Here is a 27,362-nt window from a genome sequence, read left to right on the forward strand (position 1 = left end):
AAATAGAACAAACCTCTTCCCCTAGAAGAAGGACGCGCTGGGGACGGTTCTCAGAGAACCTGCCTGTAACAGGTGGCCGGGCCGGGAGGGACCGGACTCCCGCCGCCGCCGGGACTCGGGGCCCGCGTAGGCGTCCTTTCCGGCCAGGCCACCTCCGGCCTCCCCAGCCGCGGCCACGCACCTTCTCCGCTCCTCCAAGCCCCCGCATCCCGGGTGCCTGAGGTGCCCCAGCAGCTTCCCGCTCCTGGTTTCCACTCAGCACCGCGGGGCCTCGGCGCCAGCTAAGAGGCCCTGGGAAAAGCACGTGCCTCTTCTCGAGGCCTTGTTCCCCGGGCGGGAACTCCGGCCCTGCCTCCGTGCGCCTGGCCGCCGGTCCCTGTCTGCCTTGGTACGCAGGCGCCGAAGCTTCCAGGCACCACCGAGCGGCCCGGCCACTGGGATGCGTCTCACCTACCCGCGCGCAGCCTGTGCCCAAAGTGTGAAGTTCTGCCACGTCCCCGACCAAGTGGGGCCAAATAACAAGTGCGATGAAACTGAGTTCCGGGGGGTTGGGTACCTTGTTCCGCAGGCCACACAGTAGTCTGAGCGGGTGCAGAGGCGGGTCTCCGAGGTTCACTCCCCCGCGCAGCCTGGAGGACAGCTGGGCCGCACAGAACCCGCCTCAGGGAGCTTCGGACCGAGGCAGCCCAGCACCTGGGCCTCGAGTGGCCCCGGCGGCACCTGGGAGAGGCGGGGAGGCCCCTGGGCGGGCCAGGCAGAGTCGGCTGAAGAGAGGCCCTGCAGCTCGGGTGCCCAGGCCCGTGCCGCGCGAGCTGGAAGCCTCTTTGCTTCAGCCGCCAGCCCGGGCTCCCGGACACACGCGGGCCCCCCACCCCAGGGGCCACGGCGCACCCGGACTCCACGCGCCGGGTCCTCCCTCCGTGGCCGGCGCCGGGGCCAAGCTCTACTGGGCCGCGGCTGCGCCCTCCTGCGGGCCTTTGAGGAGTCGGGGATGCGGAGGTTGGCGGAGTGGGAAGGCGCGGTGCGCCGGAGCCGGGCCTTCGGAGTCCGGAGGGAGGACGCGGCTGAGAAGGCTTCTCTCCAGCCGGGGTTCGCAGCCCTGAGACCTTGCTCGGCGCTGGACCCTGGAGGAGGGGGTCGTTCTCCAAACTCGGTCTCACACAGAATAAAAAGAGTAGGGTGTGTCAGTGACTTCGCAGGAAACTTTTCGTTGTTTCCTTATTTCCTTCCCGCTCGTGGACAAGTTGAGCAACTTCTGGGCCTTATACCTAAGAGGTTTCAGACCAAAGTCTGGACTCTGGGTCTTCTAGAGGATCCCTAATCCCTAAGCCACCCCGGTCGTCTTCAGGGGAAGGTGGTACAGGACTTCCGACCCCCTGCTGCAAGCCGGGAGTCTTCTTTCCCGGCCAAAGTGAAACGCGTCCCTATGGACTTTTCTAGATTTTGTATTTACGCTTTATAGAAACTTCACAATACGAATAAAGATAGTTCGGGTATTTCTGGCAGGGGTTTGAAGATTTAAAGGGACATCTTAGCACGTGTGGAAGGGATGACTTGGAGTCCCCCAGCCTCCGTGAAGCCACCTGGGACAGCTCAGCAGAAAGGAAGGTTGTCTGCTGCCAACATGCAAGACATGGGTCGTTTTTTTTTTGTCGTTTTGTTTTCTTTTCCTTTTGGCTCAGCTCTGAGAGCATTACAGAGCTATCCTTTCCCGCCTCCCAACCCTCTTCCCCTCCCCCTCTTCTTTCTGGTGCAGGCAATTAGGGTGAAGAAATCAGTGCCAGGCTCCTGCCTCTGAAGAGAAAGGAATTGCTTCGGGAATTGAGTACTGACACCTGTCTCTGTCCTGGATGGCGAGAGGGGAAGCGGGGTCAAAACGCCTGGGGGAAGAGCCCGGGCTGACCAGGAGGGAAGACCCTCCCTAAGAGAGCGATTCTGGGGACTCCTTTTGGCCTCCAGCTTCACACAAGTTATTAACACGCGGGTTGTTAACACAGGGGTTTCCCTCTTTTTAGCCCCCTCACCCACCCATCCAAGACCAGGGCCTGGGCTGGAATCAGAAGAGCAACACTGACAAGCCGTTCATTAATTTGCATTTATTTTGGGGAAATAATGTAGATAAAGGGGGAGAAGGGGGACTGCCTTACATTTCAACAAGTAATTTGCGATCTTCACATCGGACAAATCAAATTTACAAATTCCTTTCCCACCTACTGGACAAAACGGCCAAAGCCAAAATTGATATACAGGCGCGGGCTCTCCGCAGATTTCGAAGAATGAAGGTGCACTAAAAACTCACTAGACAAAACAGGATTGCTTAAAGACAGAGAAGCCGACAGGGGAACTGAACCGGGGTTTGGGGCCTGGGCTTGTTTGTTTTTCAATAATTCTGTATTTTTTTGTTTTCTTTTTGGTTTGGGTCTCTAAGCCGGAACTGCGACCCTGTGCTTAAACCTGGTAAAGGGCTCAGTCCTGCACCCCCGCCCAGCCAGCCACCTCCCCTGTACCCTGACTTGGCTCTTTCCTCCTCCACACTCCCAGACCCTCCCGATCCTCCGATCCTCCGCGCGCAGCTTCCTGAAACCAAAAGTTTCTCTTTAATAAATACACAGAGGGAGAAGGTATGAGAGGGCAGGGAAGCTTTGCAACTGAAAAAGTAAAAGCGCCATCACTTGAGGAGAGGAAGGGGGACAGAGGGAAAATATTTTTTGCTTTTGTTTTATATATATGTGTATATATATATATGTGCTGTATATATCTTAAAGTTCTATTTCTTGGGCTCTAAGACGAGATATGCTCAGTTCAACCAACAGCAACTAAAAAGTTTAAGTGGTCCATGGAACGGACCGACTATGTACAGCATTCCCGCCGGGGCGGAAGCCTGAGCCAGTTCTACGCAGGGCGGGGCTGTGCGCGAGAGGCTAGGGCCGCGCTCCTCCCTCGGGCCTGGACCCAGCGCATCCGGCTGGGTTGAAGGAAATACCAGAAAACTCTGTCCTGCTGGCGGGGAGCGGGGCGGAGGGCAGCTGAAGGGGCGGCAGTCTGCACGCGAGAAACACTTAGTGGTTGTCTTGATTTGGAGTAGAGCGTGGGTGCACTCCATTGGGCAGACACATGCCAGTTAGTGACTCCAGTGTCCAGAAAGAATAAATTAAAGTGTAGGGCTCAAACAGCAAGTCAGAGCGAAGAGCCTCCAAAGGCTGCAAGTGCATAAAAACTGTCCAGAAAGACTGGAAGAGGGTGACTTGGGAAATCGTTAGGGGTTGAGGAGGGAGGGGAGCACACAGCTCTCCTGTGGAGAACTCGTGGGCCAAAGCCGAAGCACCGGTCCCCTCATCCAAGGGGCGGGCATGATTTGTACACCCCCCAAGCAAATGGTACAAAGATGAGGGCGGCAGTGCAGCAATGGGCATCTTTTGGGGGCATGAAATTTCAGGTCTGGAGAAGCCTAGGCAAAGGCGGGCGTGCAGCAGCAGCAGCAACAGGATGGGGACCACGGAGGGCGCAGGTAGTTGCGTTTCTTCTCCTCTTCCTCCCACTCCTGGGCTCACAAGACCTGAAACCTCCATGAGGCTTGGTCCTTATAGTCCAGACAGTCAGGTGAGTTGAAGTTGAGTTTCCAAGCGGAAGATGCGGCAGCGGCACCAGGCTCCTTGTAATCCAAGCAGTCGGCAGAGTTGAAGGCGAGACCCGAGCCGCCGTAGCCCTGGTGGTGGTGGTGGTGGTGGTGGTGATGGTGGTGGCCTGAGGACTGGCTCAGCGGGTGGTGCGCGTGGGGATGATGGTGATGGTGGCTCGCCATGGAGGAGGGTGCCATAGGGCTGAGCTGGTGCGGGTGGTGGTGCGAATGCATGGGCGCTAGGTATGAGCTGCAGTCCACGCCGCCAAAGTAAGAAGAGGAGGGCGCGGGGTAGCCCTGGCCATAGCTGCCGCCCTGGCCATAGGACATAGGATAGGAGGCTGCGGCCGAGGCAGCGCCTGCAGCGACCGAGCGCTGCATACACGATGCGTTGCTTGGGGCGGCCAAAGGCTCGGGCACCGATACGGACGCAGGCGCTGAGCCCGGCGAGATGGAGGCCGGACTCCAGATGGAGGAGGCAGCCGGCGTACTCAACGACGACGGAACTGCCACCGCCGGGTTCCCGCCCAGGCCTGCAGCCGCTGCAGCCGCTGGGTTGGCGGAGGCGCTTGATGCGGAGCTAGAGGACGAGGCGGAGCTGGACACAGCGGGCGGTGTGAACTGGCCGCTGCTCTCAGAGCCCGAGCTCTCCCGCACCGGAGACGACTTCTTCTTGGCTGGGCGGCTCTTGGTCCCGCTCCCGCTCTGCTGCTGCTGGCGACACTTGGCGCGGCGGTTCTTGAACCAGACCTGCAGCGGCCGGGTGGGGATAAGATGTCAGGGGGCAAGTAAGGCTTGCCATTCTCCCGCCCCCTTGGACCACCACCCGGCCGAGGATCCGTATCCCTCTCGTATCCGAGCGTCCGCCCCTCCCCAGCTCTGGCCCTGCCAGACTCTGCATTCTCAGCTGCTCCACCCTCCCCCAACCTTCTGCTCAAAGACTCCTCTGGCAAAGTAGAGATGTGCACCTCCCCACCCCCAGCGCAACCCTGCCGTAGGGCGGAACATTTGCGTTTGTCCAGCCAGAAGTTCAGCCGTCTCTAAACTGCTGCCGTTGGCTGCTTCCCAACAACCCCGTGTATGTTTGGAGGCCCTGTCTTCTATGAATAGAGCTCAGGAGACTGCAGAGAGGCACAGACCAAGCTGCAGAGTGCGGGACAGTCACCAAGTCTGAGGAAGGGCCAGTCGGCCCCTGGAGGCCTGGTGCTGGGCAGGGCAAGAGAGTTTGGGTGGGAGCAGGAGCAAGGCCAGGAGGCTGAACAGAGGCAACACTCGGGGGACTAGGGTAGGAAACTTGGGCAGAATTTCGTTGGACTTCCTGTCTCCAAGTGGGGAACGAAATAGTACAGTCATAAAGTTTTCGATCCTGTTATAGGGCCCGGTACATGGCATGGCATTCCTGCTTTCTTGAGCCTCCGGGAGAGAAGGCAAGATAAAAGTACTTTGAGGAGAGTTCTGAATTAAAATCCAAACAGTGTTCTCAGGGCTCTTTCCTCACAAAAACAAAAACCGCAAAGCTGGTAACCAGGTTTTGAGTTAGGCATCCTCTCTGGGCAAAGGAGATGTCTAATCAAATTCGCACTACCCGTCAGGATCAACCCTCCAGTCAGGGCACCAGGCTCAAGCCCCACCCTTCCATTTCCAAGATCCTCGAGATGCAAGGCAAGGTCAGAGGCAGAATTTAGGACCCCAAGGGAAACTGCCAAGTCCTGGGGCAGCCAAAGAGGCCGGGGCAAGAGCACGTTACTTTCCAGAGCCTCATTTGCCTTCCTGAAATCCTAAAAAAATACTTTGGACAGCGCAGGGCCAAATCCAGGGCTTTAAGGTAGCTTAACTTTGGCCACTCTTCCAGGCCCCGGCCCAGCGCTAGGGGGAGTCTGAGAGGGGCTGCCCAGCCTGTAAGCCCGCCCCGACACCAGACCACCCTTCCCAGACCCTCTCCGACCGGCCGCAGCACCCCTCCCCAGACCATGGAGCCGCGGGCGCACGCACCTGGACCCTGGACTCTGGCAGATTGATCTTGAGCGCCACCTCCTCGCGCATGAAGATATCAGGGTAGCGAGTCTTGGCAAAGAGCGCCTCGAGCACGTCCAGCTGAGAGCGCGTGAAGGTAGTGCGCTCCCGCCGCTGCTTCCTCGGGGTGGCTGAGGGGAAACGAGGAGGAGCCTCGGTTCAGAGGTGGCCACGCAGGCTCGCGCTAGAGGACACGGTCGGGCAAGCCCTGAACTAGGCCATTGCAAAAGAAAGCTAAACTCCAAGCAAAAGTAACTCTCCTCCCACACCGCGCCGAAAGCCGAGCCGAAAGGCCACAGGTGGGAGAAAACCGTCGCATACGTGTTACTGGGAGCCAGTGTCTCTAACACTCCTGGGATGCCCCCCTTCCCTGCCTCTTGGAAGTTAAGAAAGGAAGAGATGTTATACAATCTTCCTTCACTGCCACCCTCCAACACTGTCCCTAGCTGCAGGATGGGGAAGGGGTATGCAGAAACGCATCCTGGAAAACATTTTCAGAGGGAATAAATGGGAGTGAAGGAATGAGAGCTAGAAAAGAAAGCCAGGATTTGGCTTAAGTCGTCCAGCAGTGCAGAAGTTGGTGCAAGCCACCACTCTAGAGGACAATTTAATTGGGGGGTAAATCTCCCTTCCTCAGCTCAGCCAGTCGTTTTGCATAAGGCAAGTCCTGGCCCTTCCTGTTAGGGCCTAGCTAAGTGTCCAGATTCCTCATTCAATGTTGGGGGAAAAGCATAGTTTCACACACACATAGAGACACACCAAAAACAAACAAAAAAAGCCACCCATGGGAAACAAATCCTGGGTTGGCAGTGAGGCCACAACAAGAGACAGGGGGCCGGTGTGACCCCTGCTTCTCACGTTTGGCTGCCCTGGCCCTCCTCACCGACTGCTGTGCCCTGCATTGCATGAGAAGACTAGGCAACCGGCTCCCTGGACCTGCTTTGGGACAAGCCTGTGCTCAAACTCCAGAAGCCGGGGGTCCCCAAGATTTGCAGGGACTGGTGCTCACCGGGATAGCCCACAGAGGGGTGCAGGAGGTCCATGGCTGGACCAGCCAGTCCCAGCCCATTCATTCCGTATGGGGGTTGTTTGAGGTAAGACATCATGCTAACAGCTGGGTGGAGGCGCCCCGACGGATCCAGGGGGCCTGGGCCAGGCGCAGTGCGGGCCTCCCACTGCGAAGTCCTTCAAGCTCTGTTGCGTCTGGGGCCAGGCCTATGAAGACAGGATATATGCAGAAACCATCATTCTGAGCCATCACAGCTTCCTAGTCTTGTCGGAGGCAAGGAGTCACAGGATGGGGAAGGGGGAGTAGATTATGGAACTATGCAGGGCGGTCAACTCGGCTCCATTGAGGCCCAAAGGCCAAGGCTTCTTAGAAAAGTAAACTTTCCTGGATCGTCATTTCCTCTTTTGGGGCTTGGAATAGGGCGACTCTAGGAATGAGGAAAGGTTAAAATCAGGGCCAAATTTGGGAGGTCAGAGCCTGAACTACAGAATGCACTAGGTCCCAAGTCTAGGCAAAATTCTTGGTCGGGTCGGAGCCGGCCTCACTCTGAACAAGCAAACATTATTCGCAGCGCCCACGCGATAGTCGGCCCAGAACAGGAGCGGTTGTTTCAGTTTGTTACAAATGTTTTTAAAGTGGGACGAACAGGTAGACACGAGAGAGCCTAGGTGAGGCACTGCGGAGGGCTGGCAGCGCCTGGGCCTCTCTGGGACCCACTGCCTACTTAGGAGAGAACGTTCCTTTCAAGGTCTCCGGAGCTGGTTCCCCGGCTCCAGACCCCACAGTCTCAATTGACCTCTCTGCTCCCAGCCGCCCAAAGATTGCTTACCCCGAATCCTACCCACATCTCAACCACAGTTACTGGCCCAGGTTCTGGAAAAGCGAACAGAAAGGGCCCCTGTAGAGGTGGCGGTTCTAAGACGTGGGCTGAGGTCAGGGGCGCCTCGCCACATCCGCAATCCTTCTTCGCCAGCGCAAGGTGGTCCTTCTTTATGATCTTTCCTGGCTGCGGACAATCGGGTCCCGGCGGGGGTGAAAAGTGACCGGGCCAGCTCCCTCAAGGGTCGGCGGCTTTGGGAGGCCTAAGCGCAGCAGCTCCGGTGCACTGCCTGCCTATCCTACTAGCTGAACTCTTGGCCCCGGGACCCTATCGAGACTAGAGAACTAAGGCCCCGGCAGCGTGGCTTGCGCTGACCCGGGCTGGAGGGTCGAAGCTTGGTTTCTCTGGTTATCCCCAAACTGAGGCGCTACAATCAGGGGTCAGGAAGTGGCTCTGGGGGAGTGGGGATGAGGCCCAAGAGGACCTGTCGCGTCATCCCGCTTCACGGAAACTCAAAGCAGGCCTGGGACCCGGGCTAGGGAGTTTCGGGAAGGAAGAGCTAAAGAAGACGCCCGGTCCTATCCCCATCAGACCCACGGCCTAGGCCGGGGAACCCAGTTTGCAGGGAAGGCGACAGAAGGGAAAAAGCGGGGGCTCTACGGCCAGAGGAGAATGTAACTCAGCCGCCGCGACTCTGCTAGGCTACAGCGTGAGTTTTCAAAGACTTTCTTCAAACTTAGCACTTCAGCTCTTTACTTCGGAGGAGGCGGGGGAGGGGCGCGGGGCCTCAGCAGAGCTCTGGGGTCCTCCGCTCACCAAGAGGGGAGCCAGGCCGCTCCCCAGCCCCGCCCACGTGCCGGGGACCTAGGAAGCGGGGACCCATTTGGAAAGGGGGAGGCAAGAGCAACCGACGCGTTCATTCCCAGAGTCCCGGGCGGCCCGCGGCTTTCTTCTTACCTGCCCTCAGCTGCCGGGGCGGCTCACCATCTACCTCGAGCCCTCACACTGACCCTCTGCGCAGCCAACCTGCAAAACAGAGCCGCACAGGAATTACCCGCCGGGCTGGGCGGTAGGTCTAGGCCCCCCGGATTTCTTTCTTCCAACTTCCCTCCTCCCCTTCTCTTTCTTTCCAGTGGCTTTGTGCGTGTCCCTCCAGGTTTCACTTTATTGCACGGACACTTTGTTTGCAAAGCCCTACACGCTCCCGAGACTACCTCGCCCGAGACCGCGCCAAGGGGCCGCAAGGAGGAGGGTGGGGTAAGAGGGGCAGAGTTGGGAGGTGGCTCTCGGCTGCGGTTCCACTCTGTGCAGCGTGGAGGCGGTGGGGGCTGGGGAAGTCCTGCAGAGGCACTTTGCAAACTAAATAAATCAAGCGATTTACCTTGTCGGAGTGGCTTGTCTCGCTGGGTTGTTTAGGTGATTGGAAATGTAGCCTGATGAAGATTGATCACCTTTCTACTGCCCTCCCCGGGTATGTGAACGCGAGGTGAGTGCGTAACGGGGCGAGGCTGCCAATCCCGGGCCCCGCGCGGGCTGAGTGACAGGGAACCGGGCAATGGCAGCACGAGCCGGGGGTTACCTCCGCGCGCCCCCGCCCTCCCCCGCCCCCTGCACCCCGCCCTCACCGCCCGCCCGCCCCGCCCCGGTCGCGCGCTAACTCAGGGGCTTGGCTGGCAAACGCGGCGCGGAGCAAGGCGAGGAAAGCCAGCGCAGCGCGGGAGCCCAGGCCGCGGAGGGGGATGCTAGTCCCAAGGCCGCCCCGGGGACCCCCGCCCTTCTCTCGCCCTTTCGGCGCCCTAGAGGGAGTGGCTGAAAGGAGGCGAGGTGCTGGAAAACCGGTTCCCTCGCTCTCCGGCGCGCCACCCGGCTCGGCGGCCCGTGGACCCCGGAGCCCCTCTCCCCGCGCTTTGGGTCCCAGCGTCTTCATCCACCGCGCCACCACCTGCAGACGGACGCCGCGGGCGGCTCGTGCCGGCACAGGCTACTTTGCCGAGCGCGGGAGCAGCTCCTAGTGCGCAGATCCCGCCTCGGCGCCTCAGGACTCCGGCGTTCCGGAACAGCACCCGTAGGGGAGGCACCGCCGCTTACCTGCTCTTCGGCGTCTCCTGGGGTTTCCAGTCTCCGTGAAGAGTGTTTGCAAATTCGAAACGCTTCTTCTGAAATGTTGGAGCCCAGAGTCCCCTCCCCCTTGCACACACACTTAACTTCTGAATCGAAAGATTTGGATAGGAAACTTTCTCTTTCACATTGTCTCCTTTTAGGTCTCCTTCTTCTAGGGACAATCTGGTGGAAAACGCAGCCACAGACCCCCGCCCTCAATTTCTTTTCCTCATTCCGCAAGAGCCTCCTTGAGGCGATCTCCCCGGATTGTTCGTACTGGCGAAGCCCATTTCCCAGTCGAACAAACTTCTCAAACACCTCTACCTGGGTGGACTTTTCAAAGAGCAAAAAAAGTGTTTTCGCTCTAACACTGAACAAGGCAATTCTTTTAAATGGCACCTCCTCCTGAATATTAGGCACGACTTTTCTCCCTTTCGAGGAATTCCTACCGCATCTTCCTAATCCCCCCGCCTCCCTTCCAGCCCAACAGGCGGAGTGAAAAGTTTGAACTGAAATAAGTGTGAGGGCGAGTCAAGGAGCCGCCGGGCGCTTCGCGGTGGGGAGTGCCGGCACTGTTGGGCCTCGGGGTCGGGCACCGAGAGCAGACCCGGCGCGGGGCGAGGAGGTGGAAAAGGAAGGGGGAGCCCGCTGAGTGAAAGGGGGCCGCGGCCGCCGTTCATCAAAGTGCTTCCCCCTCCCCCAAGCGACACTTTCCTTTGGAGTCCGAATAAAATACGGTAACAGAATATGATGGAGGGCACACTGTTTCCTTAACTGCTTCTCAAAGGACCCGGGAGATCTTCTTAGGACCTTTAATAAGGCTTTGGTCGGTTCTTTTGTTGATCTCTCAAAATCAACTCCTTCTAATTGAAGTTGGAGCTGAAAGCGAGCTAATGTTCAAAGAAAGTGGCCGCCAGACTAACGAAATTACATTTTTTTTTTGACGATGAGGGAACATCTAATCAAAGGAGCAAAAGAGGAGGGGTGAGAGTGGGGGAGTATGAAGGAGAAAAGGTTTTACAAGATCCTTCTCTGGTTCACAAAAGTCAGCGACACGGGCGCTTCTCTCCAGAACAAAGACACCGCGGCCCATTCACAAAAGGGAAAGAAAAAGAGAGAAAACAATAAAAGAACGAGAGAAAAGGAAAAACATGAAAAAGAAAAAGCCTTAAGAGGAAAAGAAACTGCGCAGAGCGCAGCGCTGACCCGAGCGGGGACACACCTTAGGCTCACGCAGGCCCCCCGCGGGGAGTAGCCCGCGAGGCCAGGGGCTCCGAGTCCCCAAGATACGCAGAGATTTAAGGAAAGAAACGAAAGCCACCCCCGCCTTCGTTTCCGGGGAAAGGAGCGGGTTGGAGAGCACTGGTTTGCGGGGGGAGAGTGTGCGGGCGCCCTGGGGTGAGCTTCGGCGGCTCCTAGTACCTGGCCCGGCGCTGCCCCAGGCCGGGCCTGAGCGCAGTGTGCTGAGGTTAGCCCTCCTGGGCCGGGGTGCGTGCCCTGTCCCAGTCCCGCAAACTCTCGCACTCCTGCCTCCTCCTGGCCCTGTTTCGCCTGCAGCTGTGGCGCCGGGCAGAGGTCCGAAGCGGCGAGGTGGGGCGGCTATGCGCGCTGGAATGTGCTCAGGCGGTCCCCAGGGCCCGCCACGCGGGAGCCCGGCGCTACGGGTTCCAGATGCTGCCGCGGTCTCGAGGAAGTTGGGAGGTATCACGTAGCACGATTTTTCCCCCCCTAATGAGAGTATTTATCTAATCCCAAAATGCAGGCGAATTTTCTTAATGCTCAACCTATAAAACCCCTGGATTAAGAGAAGAAAGGGAGAGAGAGGAGAGGGGAGAGGGAGGAGAGTAGAGAGGGAGACACTGAGATGAAAGTTTCTTGTATGCGGCATAAAGGACCGAGGCGGCCGTCGCTAGGCAAATATCCAGGTGGGAGACGCTGAGCCAATAGCCGCGACCATTCCAGCAACGGCCGCATCTCGCGGAGAAGAGGGAGCCTCGACCGAGAGGACTTGTGGACTCTACTCAAGGCCCCAGGGCTGGGGAAGGGGGCGTGGGATCTGGGCCCTGGCTCTAGCATCCAGGTGACCTCGAGGCCGGGCCAGACTCTGGAGGACACTTGGGAGAGGGGGAGGGGTTTGGCTCCGGGACCGGGGACCGTGGGATCCTGGCCAGGGGCGGAAGTTCTGCACCGGCCCGCGGGCTGAGCTGAAACCAGCTCCTGCCAACACTCCTCGGCGACCCCCGGCCCACAGCATCGTTTCTCCCGCCGCGCGAAAAGCGCGAGCTTTCGGGTTCCCGGCTTCCCGACGTGCTGGGCTGGCGCCCGCGCCCAGGAAACAGCCTCTGGGCACCACGAGATGAAATCCGGACGCAGCGCCCTCGCCGCGGGCCTGACCCCGACGGTCCCCGGGGGCCGCGCTGCGCCGCCACTGCGGGGCGTGCGGGCGCCACAGAGTAGCCCAAATGGAACCCCCCTCGAGGCTCGGGATTGAGGCAGGATGGGCAGGGAGAGGGGCAGCAAATCTGGGACCAGCAAAGGTTTGTCCTTTGGCAGGTTGGGAGCGGCTTGGGGAGCCGCCTCTTTGCCAGGCTCTGCGGGAGGGGAGATTCCGCGAATCCGAATCCGGCGCGAATGGAGTGGGTGACGCGGGTAGCTCAAGCCCCAGGCTGCTCCGGGCTGGCGGTTTCCGTCTGCCGGCTTCCCTGGGGTTGGAGCCGGTTCTGAGAGCTTCCCCCAGGGAAAGGCAGCTCCCTCTACCCTCCTACTCGAATCAAGAGGGCAAATACCTGATTTCGTTTAGTTCCGATAACTTTTCAATAACTTCTTAATATCCTTGTCATGAAGAAATTCTACCGTAGCAAGGTTTTATTAGCATTTTGAAAGTCTGGCTGCTGCATACTTTTCAAAAGAAATTTGTGTGTTAAAGGTAGAAACATTTGTATGTATATGTACATATATGTATATGTGTATATATTTATGTATGTATGATCTAGGCTAACGTATAAATGCTAGTGGCCTGTTTTCTCTGTTTCCAGACTTGTTGAACGAGCTTTCTTTGTTTCCACACCTCTGTAGAAGAGTGATATAAACTATCGTAAAACCCCGTTTTTTGTTTTTCAGTTTTTTTGTTTTTTTGCAGCCTAGAACTTCTTGTTCAGAGTTCCCTTTCCCTCATCTCATACATACACTCGCACACACCCTCCCCCACCCCTCCAACAATAACCCTCTTCCTTTCACTTCAGCACTAACAGTCTTCCTGGTTATCAGAAGTCATAGGTCTTCCTCATCTGGGTGCAAAACTGTAGCAGTTGAAAACCACAAAATATTACTCCCCCCACCCAGTGCTGTGGAACCACACATTTCATCAAATCTTTAACAGAGATGACCCTCTAAAAGATAATGGTTTACACAGCTTAAGAAAATATGACTAATTGCTTTTCAATTCTAATTCGAGTGTCAGCAGGACCCCTCTAGGGTGGTGTAACTTAGCTCCAAATACAGCCCCATATATTGCCCTGCTTTCAAGAGGAGCATTTTTTCCCCCCACATGAAAAGTCTTATGAATACAAAAACTTCTCCTCAAACCAATGTCAAGTTTTCATTGCAAAGAAGTAGCAGCAGTATATAAGGTAAGAAAGTTTCTGCTTTTATTGAAAATTTATATATGACTCAGTATCATAATAAATAAACAGATAACCATTTTCACAAAAAAAATGACACTGCTATGCTAAAGAAGAAAATATTAATTGGAGGATTTACTCATATTGGCAAGACAGACTTTATCAATACAGAATAAATATTAACAGCATACTTGAGCCAATTTTGAGACCCAACAAATTATAGGAACCAAGTTATATGTAATAAATAATTATCTAGAGGAAAAGATGGCGCATTCTCAGAAGATAAGACTGTCTTTGTAAACTGATGCATGTCAATTAGTCCCATCCTTACAGCTCACCTTCAAATCACAGGCTATGTTAAAGGGTCATCCTCTGAAGAAAGCAGAGGAGAACTCTATTATTCTTACAGTGAAATGCAAAACAATGGCAGAAAATCCCACTGGTAAATAGAACATAGTTTAATAGGTAAATTGAATATGATCTAACTATAAAATTTCAGTAACAGAGTCAATGTTACATATGGCAGGACTGGGAAAAAAAATCATTCATGACATTTTCCTTATGCCCCCCTTAACCCCCTCCCACCCCTCATTATGCTATTAACAACAAGGACAACAATGAAAATGTTTTGAATTTTCCTCCCATCAAAAAATGAGGGGGAAAAACGAGGGAAAGAGTTTTCTTTTCTTTCTTCTTTGAACAGTTTCTTGAACACTACCAAAACCAATCACCCACAAGATGTCTGTGCAAATCTATTTCACATGATTTCTAGGAAACGATTAACTCACACAAAAAAATCCTTAAACAAAGCTATTTCATAGTTCTGTATATTATCAGGAAAGGAGGGAGGAAAAGGGGTGGTGGTGGTGGTGGTGGTGGTGGTAAAGAAGTACAATCTAGCTGAACAAAATGTTAAAAGTTTTAAATCAACAAGGAGTCTGACTTTTTCCAGTCTGGGAACCTAAGACTAATAAAATGTTGGGCAAGATTCTGGTCTGGCTGCTACTGAAGAACACATTTCTCTTCTTTCTTGGCCATCTTGCCTTTGTTTTGCTCCAGAGTTCGCTCCAAATGTTCATCTTCTTCTTCAGCCCTGCGGGTCAAACAGGAAATCAAATTATTCTTCTTCGTGGAGGGCAGAGCAGCATTCCCCTCTCACCCACATTCTGAGCCCCAGAAGGAACTGGGATCGCGGCGGGGCCAAACGGGAGGCTGCCCTAGCCCACCGGAGACCTCCGGAATGAACTTCTCGAAAACTTCTCAGCCCCTCAGCAGGCAGCAGAGCCTCCACACGGATCCCACCACCCACTTACTGCTTCTCCTGCGCGTCCAGGTCCCTGACGAGCGCATCGCGCTTGTCCACTAGGGCCACCAGCTCATCCAGCAGGAGTTGCTCGCGACGCTTCTGGGCCTCGGTCTTCTGCCAATCTGCAGAGGACAGGAGGCTTGTTACCCACCCACCCGCAGGGCCTCTGCACACCCGGCCCCCCACCCCACCTCCTTTTCCCGCCTTTTCCAGTTCCCTTGTATTTCCAGGCAAACCATATTACAGAGCCAACGGCTAGTGTTTTACGGGGAGTTTTGGCCATCCTGGTGAGGATTTCAGCCTAAAACCCATACTTTGTAAATATTTTCCGTAGAGGGATAGTGCCACGGCTCGGCTGGAACCTGCAAGAGACCAGGTGTGCGCTGGTGGCCAGCCGGAGGTGCGCACCTGATTTCAGCCAAAGTGGGGGAGGAGAGCTGGAGGCCCAGAAAAGCTCGGCCCGAGGGTTGGTGGTGGGGGATGTGGGTAAATGAGGAGGCGGGAAGCAGAGATGGACGATAAAATCATTCTGAAAAGGCTAGAGAATCTGCCTGAGAACCTATCCTCCTCCCCCACCCCCATGCTCACCCCATACAGCCCATTCTTCGCTAATTTCCTCTTCGCTCTATTTTAGCAGTTGGATGTATCTCACACTGGGCGCCATATGCTTCACAATAACTTTAAAAGTAGTGAATCGGCTAATTAGCATTTTTCTTTGAAGTAAAAAATAAATTTGCTCTGCAATATTACACTGCAGCTCTCGATCGCATCACAGCCAGTTTTCTTTTGGAGAGGTTTGCTGGGTGGTTTCAAATCAAAGCACTTTTGCAAAGGAAAAATTACATACTTCTTTTTTGAAACCCCATGCTAAGGTTGGAAAATCCGATGGGCAGTGCTCCTTCCAGGGGTAGAGGCAGTTTTTTGAAGATTTTAGGCCCCCAATAATTTATTTCCTAATCTTTACTGTTCTGATAATTTCCTTAAGATGAGCAGCAGTTTCGTTTAATAAAAACAGGACCAAATCGAACATTTAAAGCACTTTTGAAACCGAAGCCAACTGCTCTCAGGCCAGACTGTAAGGGCTTGTAGCTGTCAATCAACCCTCAGTCTACCCCGCCTCCCTCATTAGGAAGGTAAACAATGAAAAGAAGAAGTAGATGATGAGGCAGATAGCTGAACAAATGAGGACCTAGAGGGAAACAGGACACCAGCTTTAAAAAAGAAAAAAAAAGAAAGAAAAAAATACCGATGACTCCTGTAGCCTCCCTCCCCCAGCAAATGCCACTTCCCAAAAAAAGAGAGGAGTGCAATCCTTTCTGGTTTCTCTCTTCTCTCTCCATTGCCCTGGGCAATCATGTTAAAACTCACATGGCTGGTGCTTATTCAGATAAACCTAACAATGCACACCGCTGGTTACCATGTGAATCTTCACAAACCACACAAGAATGTGCTGGTTCAAATCCCCCTGACCCCCTCCAAAGCAAAATTTATTCAAGACAGCAAACTGCCCAGCAGCTTTATGAAAGCAAATGGTGCTAGAGTGAATTCTATCTTGTATTTACAAATTAAAAATTAGATGCATCATCATGCAATAAAGGGAAGAATATCAGCAAAAAGCTAGACTAGTTTATTCTATTTTATCACTATTCCTTTCGTTTTTAAGCTCAAATACATGCAGACACATACATGTATGAACCATGCCATACATTAATTATCCACATTCGATACAAAACATCTGACAAGTAAGTACATTAAATAATTGGTCACGTTACATTCTTATTAAAAAAAAGAAGCTAAATATTCTACTGTATAGAGAGGAATAAAAAACTATTACTGTGGTAAGTTTTTTTTCTGAATATAAGAATTTAAAAAATAATAATGAAACAGCAAAATTGAAGGAAAGCCATATCTATCACAATTTTATTCCTTAGATTTAAATGCAGCTGAGGTCAGGAATGCTGGACAATTTTCTAATCTGGTTCTTGTTCTTAGTTTCATTCTACACAGCAGACAAATTAATAGACTCTCCAGGTTGAAAAGATTTTAAAGATCATCTAGTCTAATTTCAGGTAACTATGGTTCTAGAAGTATTAACTCAGAAAAACTTGCTAAATTTGTTAAAAAATTTGTAACTAAATTTTGTAATTATTACGATTACCAATATTAATTTTTCCATTTCCAAACTCAAGAAATCATTCCGATTATAACCTTAGTTTCTAACTCTTTACTTCCAAAACATTTTGATAAGAGCTTTATTGCTAGGAAATAAATTTTCTCTACCACATACTTTAAAAATATATTTAGGTTGAAAAAATATTATTTGAATGAAGAAAAAATACATTTTAACAACAGACACATAATCTTAATTAAATTATTCCTTCTCTGTACTTGACCATTCACTTTTAAGGTTTAAATAATTAGAAATAAAGATTTCTTTAACTTTTATTTTTTTAATCCCTTAAGTGTTGAATAATTTTTAAAATCTTAACTTTTTCCTAGCTCAGTTATGACATTTCCCATAACTGTAACAAGAACATTTTAAAGTTATGAATATTTAGGTAATTTTCATCATTTCACAAATTTAACTGACATTAGAATTTAAAATGTTCCAGCGTAAATTTATAGGATTTTTCAGATTAAATTTGTCACTACATTAATATCTATCTTCAAATTATCAGTCAAATTGTAGAGAAAATAGCTATGCACAGTGAGTGGATTTTACACTAGTAAAATTACTTTATTATGGATTTGCTTTCTCACAGGAGAAATTTATATAGATTCACACACATATTTGAACGCTAAGTTGGGAAATTAAGTAAACCACTTTGATGATTTTTAAACAATTAATAATACCTTTAAAATTGATCAATGTTTATATTAGTATGTTCAAATCTATATTTAAAAATAAAAAAATCCCCTCTTAAATAGCTTCACCTAGATGTAATGCCATATTCTAAAAGCCTGCATGTAAGTTTATGTTACCTGTTATGCATTTTAGGAAAGGATTCCTCACCTATAAGAGCTAGCTAGATGCATTGACTTGGGGTTGGACAGACTACAATGTGGGTTCTGATTAATTTAAAGGTTCCAGTGTACTTTTGCTACAAAAGCCATATCCTCTCACAACAAATAGGATTAAGTTTTGATGCTGCATTTGAGCCAAAGTGTTGAAATAAAGAGATTCTGTTTATGTCTATCTGCATTGAGCTGTTTTGTTAATTTAAAAACTCTTTTTTTATATATAGGGCCAATTATTCATTCCTTGATTCAGTTTATTTGCTGAAGTTGATAATTACTTTGGAAAAAAGGCAAAAGAAATATCTATAAACACTTTAATAGAAAGGACCCAAAGTTCTTGTAGTAAACCTTCAACCTTGCCACTATAAATAAGCCTGGCACTTTGATGAAAATTAACACTAGTTTTGTAAAGAGCACATTGGGGGATTGCAGTCAAGTCTTATCTTTAGTTCCAGTCAACTAGCAATCCTGAAAGAGTTTGCATCATCATCAGAGCAGGCCATTTGATAGGATTCTACCGCTGTACCTAATCAATCTATGGAAGACTGTGGCTGTGCTGTGTAACAAAGCTAAAATAGATTTACAAATGGGGTTTTAGGGGATAAGCTCCTCCACAGGATTACATATTGATTTTAAATATAAAAAGCTTATCATATAAACCATAACTACAAAAATAGTGAACCTATGCATAAATCCCTTTAGAAGAGCACCCACTTCAAACTCTAAGCCAAGAATAAATCAAGATGTACAAAATCCTAGAGAAGATCCATTTCTTGTGCAGAAAATGAACACACCACTTTCCAAAAGCCTACCCCAACGTGTGCAGAAATGAATTTATCTTTCCTAAGGGGGCATTAAATAATCTGGAACAAAAAAACTATAGGGAAAGTATCTGAAAGACATTTGTTAGCTTAAGGGATCCCACAATTTAGCTCAGTAGAGTGAAACTCCTGCTATGAAAACACCTCAGGGAAAAAAAGGTGAAAAACAGGCCAAAGTGATTGTGGATTCTCAGAAGAATGGATATACTTATTATTATTATTATTTTGCTTTTAAACCAAGCTGTTAATATTTCTTTTGATGTGCTATGGCTGTTAATATTCTGTGCTTTTCTCCTGGTGAATGGTTTCAGTAACAGTGTATTTGAAAATATTTTAGCTGATTTCTTACAAAAACCGTCTTATGGCTACTAAGTAGAAGGGATGGGAAAGAAAAGAGGAACGAACTTTAAAACAAAGGAATGCAAAATAAAACTAATTAGTGTTGCCTGTTTTAACACTCCAAAAGAGTACTAAACTGCATGTGTGTCCATTCTAAGGGCTGGCTCAGCAGACACTGCCTTCAAAGAACTGGTGATCACAATGATCGGTGTCTTTCTAGGACAGCCCAGACACCTATTGCCCAGGCTAGTGGGACAGGCCTCTCTCTGAAAAAGTGTCTTTATTTGTAATCAACAGGCTGCTTCTTTTCTCAAATCTCTTTTTATCCCTCAACCAGCAATAGAAACTGGCTGAGAAATTTAAGGCACAATCACATATGGGACAATCATATTAATTTAACAAATAGAACAGAATAAAACTTTTTAAAAGTAATGACTATATTAAAGGTGTCTGAAAAGAAAAACACTATTTTTTTTCCCCCTCATCCTCAGCAGTATTACTTTCTGATGCTCTTCTGTATGTACAAGAGGAGCAACCAGACAAATGCTAGATTATTTAAGATTGTAAGTCAACTACATGGGGATAGGATTGCCAATGAAGCTGTTAATGTTTTATATGTATCATAGCCCTCCTTCAAAGACAGTACTATTTAGTAATAATAGTGGTCTTGGGATAGAAGCAATATCTACCTTACAAGTCAACTGTATTCTATCAAGCTATATTTTAGGGATGACTTAACTTAATATACATGAGAGAATGGATAAAAAAATTGTAATACTCTGTATTGAGCATAATATATAATGAATCTATAAAGAATAAACTGTATGCTGAGTTACACATTATACATACTATATACACATACATTTTATATTATATATACATATACATACCATATAGATAGTATTTGCTATATCTACCTTTTCAACTATTTAGCTTTCCAATCTCTTTTATAGACTATACCATAACTATTGTATCAAGAGGAAACATACATTTTGGATATTTGTACATTTTATTTCAATGGCAAGTTTCACAGAACTTCTTAAATAATTTTGACAAATTTTATAGTCATTATCAGTGCTATAATTTGATAGCCCCTTGAAGGGAATTAGCTATCTGAAGCCTCTTTAAATGAGGTTCCCAGGCTAGGGGTCCAATCGGAGCTGTAGCCACCGGCCTACGCCAGAGCCACAGCAACTCGGGATCCGAGCCGCGTCTGCAACCTACACCACAGCTCACGGCAACGCCGGATCGTTAACCCACTGAGCAAGGGCAGGGACCGAACCCGCGACCTCATGGTTCCTAGTCGGATTCGTTAACCACTGCGCCAATGTTGTCCGTCTTATTTATCAAATGAGATTAGAGATACAAAAGTACAAAAAAATTCTATAAATGTATAAGATTCTATTTAGACAAATATCATATATTTTATTTTATAGCAATATTAATTTAAATTTAAAAATATATGGTTTCATTTGTCTTTCTCTTACAAACTTAAATTTCCAGTTTCTGAACTAATTAGAATTGACCTCTTATGGAGCAGGTACCTTATCAGGTGAAGAAAGAAATTACCATGGACAGTCAATGGGTTAAGAGGTCAATACAGAATAGGAAAATCAATTTGCATTGATTAGACAAAAGGTCCATTTTACAGAGCCCAGAGGATTAGCTTTTAAGCAGACATCTTTGAACTATAAGACATTTTCAACTAAGAGTTATGAGGAGAACAGTGTTCTAAAATACCTAAGAATTAAAAAAAAAAATCATATATAGTAAATGCCATAGTTAAACTAGGTGATGCTTATCAACATTATGAACCATGCTAAGGATTACTCTACACGTAATTCATTTAAAAGTTTTATGTAAAGTGTGAAAATGTTTCATTTATCTCATATGCCTGAATCTTTGCCTAAATATTCACTTAATAGGAGTTGGAACCATAGTAGACTGGGCAGTGATATATTTTATTGACATCAATTAAATATTAAGATGAAATTTAGAGTCTGAATGTGAAAAATCAAAACGATAAATCTTTCTCAAACTTTCAAGTGGTAACAACTTTAAATTGCATACAGTAAAATGTAATGAAATCATGTATCTACTTATATTTTCCATTTTATGAACATTTAAGCTTACTGACAAAAGTTAAGACAATTTCATGTTTAACAGCAAGTATAATGATGATCTGAATTAGGGTCCTTAGGTTTTACAGGACTATTGTCTTCTGACTCAAAGGCATTGATTTGCAATTCTTGTAGGTCCCTTGGCAGACCACACCTACTGGAGACCAGCAGCAGTACACTACACTCTTTAAAACTCTTTGACAACTGACACCTCACATACCTCACTCTGCCATGGCATTTCTTACCTTCAATGGCCAGCATTGCCCGCAATTCCCGATTCAGCAGCTCATACCGTCGTTCTAAATCATGTTCTTTTTCCCTAGGCAAGTTGCAAAAGTTCATCAATATGCTAATTACTAAATCATTAAACACTTAAAAGAACCTTTAGGTTACATTGATTTTAGGACTCATAACTGACTTTTCTCTTTAACTTTAAGCTACTCTAAACAAATGATACACAAACCTAAAACCTTCCTCAGGTTGAATATTTACTAGTGCTATTATTTTTCTCCTTCAATTTTGAATTTGCACAGAAGTAATTTTAATCTCTGGATAAGTAGTCTCATTCTTCAATGCTTCTTGTATTAAGTGCTAGGTATAAGACTATATTGTAAAACATTCTTCATCGTTTACAATAAACACTCTTTTTGCCTAGAACTCCATGTGAAAAGAGAGAAGGAAACATGAAAGTACTAAATTTTGCACTATATTAAAGTACAAATTTAATATAGAGACAATTAAAAAGCCAAGATTACTTAAGTTCTGTGCTTCTTCATAACTCTTATCAAGTTCAAACATGGCAGAAATGACAAAAATAGAGTTTTTCACTAAAATAAAACATGTAAGCCTGCTTCTTCCCACACTACATGGCATAATATAAGAACATTGCTAGTGAGAAAAAGGAACACACATTAAGTTCTCTGTGAACTAAATGCTAAAGACTAAGAATGCTTACATTTGGTCTAGTCTCTATTTTACTGTAATTCTTGCAATTATAAAAAGGTTACTTCTGTGTAAGTCATTATTCTTTTATCTAAAAATTTAGGGTAACATCAGCTGAGAATACAAAGATACGTTTGTCCTTATTAAAAGTTATTTTAATTTTTAATTGAAAAATTGATGTCAGTTTTATATTTCTTTTCCCTCTAACCCTTAATCTAACCCTTAATATAAACGAAACATCCTTTTCTGTGCACAAGTGATTTCTTAAACTCAAAAATTGTTTATATTATTTGGTTTTCTATGTAGTAAGTGTTTTTTTTTTTTTCAGTACATATTACTCTATTTTAAAAGTCTTACTGTTCAGATGAAAACTGGTTACATACTATTTTTAAATTTATTTTTATATAAAATATACTAAAATCTCCAAGGAAAGGAAAAAAACTAAGGCTAGTAAATATGAAACCCCAAAGACAACAATGATGAAAAGCCTAAGATTTGTCAATGTTGTAAGAAAAACAAGCAAAATCATGAGTACTTACAGGAGAGAGAGCTGGTTCATTCGCCTTATTAAGGCATTTTTCTTATTAACTAACATAAACCATTCCTGCATCATAGCTTCTTCTTCTTCTGTGTTCCTTCCTATAATTTAGGAATAGTTATTTCTTATTATACAACATTTTACAAGCCACATAATAGTTTAGCACAAGGTTTTTTTTTTCTTTTTAACACAAAACATACTTTAGCTACGCCAACAGTACAAATTAAGCTGTTTATAACAACATAAGATTAAAGTCCAAGGCCTGAAAAAAAGAAATTAATATTTTAAAATTCATAAGCCATTCTTCTAAAGTTGGTGTTATTCAGTATGTGTATTTCAGTCCCCTTGAACATATCTACAGATTATTCTCGGTACAGTTGAAAAAAAAAAAAAAGGTGTTCCACTTTCAAATCCTCCCCAGAGGCTGACTTGTTATTATGTTTCAATGAGGAACTCTTGGCGCTGACAGACATATGGTCATGACAAAAATAAATAAATAAATTTAAAACCACATTAAAAAATCATTATGAGAATTATAAGACTAGCAGGGAGATCAGAAAAGTCAAGAGATTTTGCGAGAGCTTCCACTGGTAATGACTTGCTTTCTTATTTTTCTCCCCAAAAGTAAACTAAAGATATATGTACATGTATCATTCCAGAACCCATCACCCCTAATAGGGTAAACACTTGCAACTTATTTTAAATAAATTGTAAATGACCAGGTGACAAAACCACTTACAGCTATCTGTGAAAAAACTTATTATAATGAACATAATAATGTTCAGTAAATCAGAAAACATTTGAGCAGACAGATGACTTAAAATTTTAGAGTATTAATTTACTGATTGCACATTTAAAATTCACTTTTCCTAATATCCATTCCATCATCTATACCCCTCTTCCCTCAAAAGCCAGTATATCAAGGATTATAATATATAGTATATATTTGGTATTGTTCATGTAGAAGTAGGCCACACTCACACTCAAGAAAAATATTAATTCCCTATCTCCTTCCTTCCCCTCCCTTCAAATTGCACCTGGCCAAATTTACAATTCTTTGACTTTTTTTTCTGAATTTCACCTGTGACTGGTTTATTGTTTTGATAGGGCATTATTTAATACCTAGGTCCAATTTCTAGATAGAATGATACGGTTAACTTAAACATCTAATAAAAAATTAAATATCCCAGGCTAAGGCCAAATACTCTAGCCAATTTCCTAAGTTTTATTTTCTTTTAAAGTAAAATATTTTAACTTTGAAATACACTATCAGTCCATGAAAAAAATTCAAACAATACAGAGGTATAATTGAGTAAAAAGTCAAGTCCTCTTTCACCAGCACTACCCTCTCCAATTTCCCCTGTCTACTTCCCTTCTCCAGAAGAATTATTCCAGTTTAGCATATCTTCTTCTAGGCCAGATAGGTAGCTGTGTCTATCACACACAGGTATATACTTTATCTAGACACACACAGATTTCTTTCCTTTAACATAAAGGCCCTGTGATTTGCTGTTGTTATGCTGTTTGAAGATCTACTTCATTCTTTTTAATACTTGCATAAGTTATGGGTGTTCCATAATTTAACAATTTCCACATTAATAGAAATTTGAAGACATTTTTAGAATGAAAATCAAATATAAAGAGCTGATCTGTGTGCAAATGATTAAACACATATTTCAGAACATTCCTGTGAAATAAATATCTGTTGTTCATTATGAGGAAAAATGGTGAGAGGATATGTGCTTTTATTAAAGTCTGTTAAAACTTTATGGTATGAAGCAGACCTAGGATAGGATTCTTTCAGAGTATGAACAAAAGTCTTTATTGTTTTACAGCATTTTTAATCTCTCTTTTAGGGTAGCTGGTTTTGTATTCACATTGGACCATGTGATGTCTTGACACTGGTCATGTGATACAGGCTGCGATAGGCACAAATCCCTGGGTAGCAACAAAAGAAGAAAGAGTAAAAAGAAAAAGCTGAGAAAAAGCTTGCAATTTGGAAAAAGGCCAATTGTACCCTGGTGAAGGCCTTTTTGATCAGTGAAATGACACATGTGTGCAATATTAATAGGTGCAGTTTTTATGATATTTTGTTTTCTGATTAAAGACTTAATTCTTGTGTTCATAACCTAAGTGGTTTCTAAAAATATACACATATTAAAACTTTGTTTTGAGTTTAACCTAACCTGTAATTGAGGCTTTCAGTCAATAATACTAGAAGCAACTAGCCTACTCTTAAATTAGCATCATTTTCTTCAATGGAAGAGTGCTTCCTTGAGAATAACAATATTGATGTGGTACTGTGTGATTTTCAGTTTAATTCATGCCTATGATTTCTAGATAAGAATAAAAGATCCACCTCCCCTAATTGTTAGGAAATGACAAGAGTCTCATGTTTCAAAAGGGACTAAACCAAACAATAAGAAATATTTAAGACATATTTCTCATTGCTACATAGATTATATAAATTAACTGAAAAAACATATTTGAGGTTAAATCAATTCTATACCACAAACTCCTTATCTGAGATAGTACACAATGACAGAAATCTATACTTAGCCAGTGATAAAAAATTAAAATTTCTTCTAATACATCATTATACTATTGTTTTTAGGGACTTAAACATTTTTAAATTTAAAAAGCTTTTAAAAGCCAGTAAGTTGAACCATTACAAATTAATCCTGACTTTAATAACTGGTTAAAGACCCCTTTAGCTTTATAAGTAACAAAAAATATTAAAGCCTGTGATCACAGTGAGCTTTTCTCATTTCTCCTCTAACCATTTGTTATTTAATCCAATACTAGTAATCCAATTTGTCCATCAGACTTTTAAAGGGCAGAATGCAACTTCCTCAGCTTAGACACTTTTCAAAGTACAATATATTTTTCAAATGAATGCTGGATGTTTCATTTTTCCCAACTGTTCCTAGCTCTAATGCATGAGGAAAAAAAGAACAAGATGAACATTGTTCATACTGATTAAGTAAGAGCTCATTAAAGAGCTGTCAGTGCGGTACTTTGAATATGCATGAAGCATATAATCAGATCTAGTACCGTCACTAGAGGAGAATACGGTAAGTACAAAGGATTGATTTAATTACTTAGAGTGGGCTGTGGTGGTAAAGCAGTCTTGTTAGTGCAGAAAGAAAAAGAGGTTGTATTCTGGCACTGTTAGAAAAAAAGGCAGTTTTAGCTTCTGCCACAATACATAATCTCAGAATAAAGCACTTTACATTGTAGCTTAAAATGAAGACTGTCATTATTCTATAAAATGGCCATAAATCATTTTATCATGTTTAACCTCACTTAGTTAACTATTTCTTTCAAAATAATCTTTAAATTGTAATCACTACATTTTTGTCACCTTTGAGTCAACAGTAATACTTTAAATCTTAAAAATTCTTTTCAATTTCATGAACTGAAAAATTCAAGACCTATACTACTGAAGACCATTATGAAATTAAAAAGCGACAAAATACTACAGTTCAGTACACAATTACTAAAATGTGAAATCATGGCTGGGTTGTTATATTTTAAAACAGAGTGCCTCATGTTTATTATAAATATACTATCAATAAACATTTAACATCTTAACATTTTAAAGTACTAACTAATACAGTCTCTGGTAATGTTTTTTTTTCTACTTTGTTTCCCTAAAGAACTCTGTTTTTTATTTTGCCTTATGGTATGTAACATCTTTTCTGACATCACAATCTTTACTGTAAGTTTTTCTTTTAATCAATTATTGTAGCTAGAATATCATTTATAAAAATCATTAATTAATGATGAATAATGAAAATGGCAGGGAAAGTAATATGTAAATATGACTTCAAATCATTCTTCCTATCACACAGTTAACAAAAACCACTTAATGCAAAGCAGCAAAATGCAGTGCCACATGTAGTACAAATAATAAATATTGGTTGACTACAGCAACTGCCTTTACATTCCATCTCCTCCCTTCCCAAATGATTTAAAGTTAAGATTAATTTTACTTAAGAATTCATTCATGCACCCAGGAATATGTATGTCATTTTCATTTGTTTTTTTCAGAAGTAGCATTTTCAATGTAAATTTTAAAATGAATAAAAGTGATGTTAAAAGCCTAATATGACGATTATGTTTTTAAAAACTGTCTACTAACCTCTCCTAATTAATCTTCACCATGAACTCTTTAGAAAAATATACTTTCAAACAGTGAATTCTTACAAAATGTAAAATAAGGAACAATACAATTTTAGCTAAACCAAAGATGAAGCCAATGGGAAACAATGAAAACACAAAGAAGAAGGCACTGTTGAACATATAAACAAATTCAAGATTTTCAGAATGGGAGAAAATAGTGTCAAATGATGCAACCAACAAGGGCTTAATCTCTAGAATATATAAACAACTTATACAACCCAACAGCAAAAAAGCCAATCAAGCAATGGAAAAATGGGCAAAAGACCTGAATAGACATTTCTCCAAAGAAGATATACAAATGGCCAACAAACACATGAAAAAATGCTCAACATCGCTGGTTATAAGAGAAATGCAAATCCAAACTACCATGAGATACCACCTCACACCAGTCAGAATGGCCATCATTAATAAATCCACAAATAACAAGTGCTGGAGGGGCTGTGGAGAAAAGGGAACCCTCCTGCACTGTTGGTGGGAATGTCAACTGGTACAGCCACTATGGAGAACAGTTTGGAGATACCTTAGAAATCTATACATAGAACTTCCATATGATCCCACAATCCCACTCTTGGGCATCTATCCGGACAAAACTCTACTTAAAAGAGACACATGCACCCGCATGTTCATTGCAGCACTATTCACAATAGCCAGGACATGGAAACAATCCAAATGTCCATCGACAGATGACTGGATTCGGAAGATGTGGTATATATACACAATGGAATACTACTCAGCCATAACAAAGAACGACATAATGCCATGTGCAGCAACATGGATGGAACTAGAGAATCTCATACTGAGTGAAAGGAGCCAGAAAGACAAAGACAAATACCATATGATATCACTTATAACTGGAATCTAATATCCAGCACAAATGAATATCTCCTCAGAAAAGAAAATCATGGACTTGGA

The 27,362-nt window shown here is 45.5% G+C and overlaps 2 protein-coding genes across 11 annotated transcripts in view; both read right to left on the reverse strand.

Moving 5' to 3' along the window:
* OTX1 (orthodenticle homeobox 1) lies at positions 1,014-8,917 on the reverse strand. The gene is made up of 5 exons (XM_003125096.4): positions 8,843-8,917; positions 8,419-8,487; positions 6,642-6,847; positions 5,612-5,763; positions 1,014-4,369 (listed from the first exon to the last, which is right to left on the reverse strand). The coding sequence occupies exons 3-5, from the start codon at positions 6,736-6,738 to the stop codon at positions 3,548-3,550; spliced, it is 1,071 nt and encodes a 356-aa protein (XP_003125144.1). The 5' UTR covers positions 6,739-6,847; positions 8,419-8,487; positions 8,843-8,917; the 3' UTR covers positions 1,014-3,547.
* Positions 13,187-27,362, reverse strand: part of EHBP1 (EH domain binding protein 1) — a 354,576-nt gene continuing 340,400 nt past the window's right edge. For 7 of the 10 annotated variants that reach the window (XM_021087470.1, XM_021087473.1, XM_021087475.1 and 4 more), the window contains 4 exons: positions 22,267-22,366; positions 21,031-21,104; positions 14,495-14,609; positions 13,622-14,274 (listed from right to left, as the gene is read on the reverse strand). In XM_021087470.1, the coding sequence (XP_020943129.1) occupies positions 14,184-14,274; positions 14,495-14,609; positions 21,031-21,104; positions 22,267-22,366 (380 nt within the window). In that variant the 3' untranslated portion in view covers positions 13,622-14,183. Of the gene's footprint in view, positions 14,275-14,494; positions 14,610-21,030; positions 21,105-22,266; positions 22,367-27,362 lie in introns of all 10 variants that reach the window. The other 3 variants (XM_021087469.1, XM_021087472.1, XM_021087477.1) reach the window with 3 other exon arrangements.

This window comes from Sus scrofa, chromosome 3 (genome assembly GCF_000003025.6).
Source record: "Sus scrofa isolate TJ Tabasco breed Duroc chromosome 3, Sscrofa11.1, whole genome shotgun sequence".
Lineage (NCBI taxonomy): Eukaryota > Metazoa > Chordata > Mammalia > Artiodactyla > Suidae > Sus > Sus scrofa.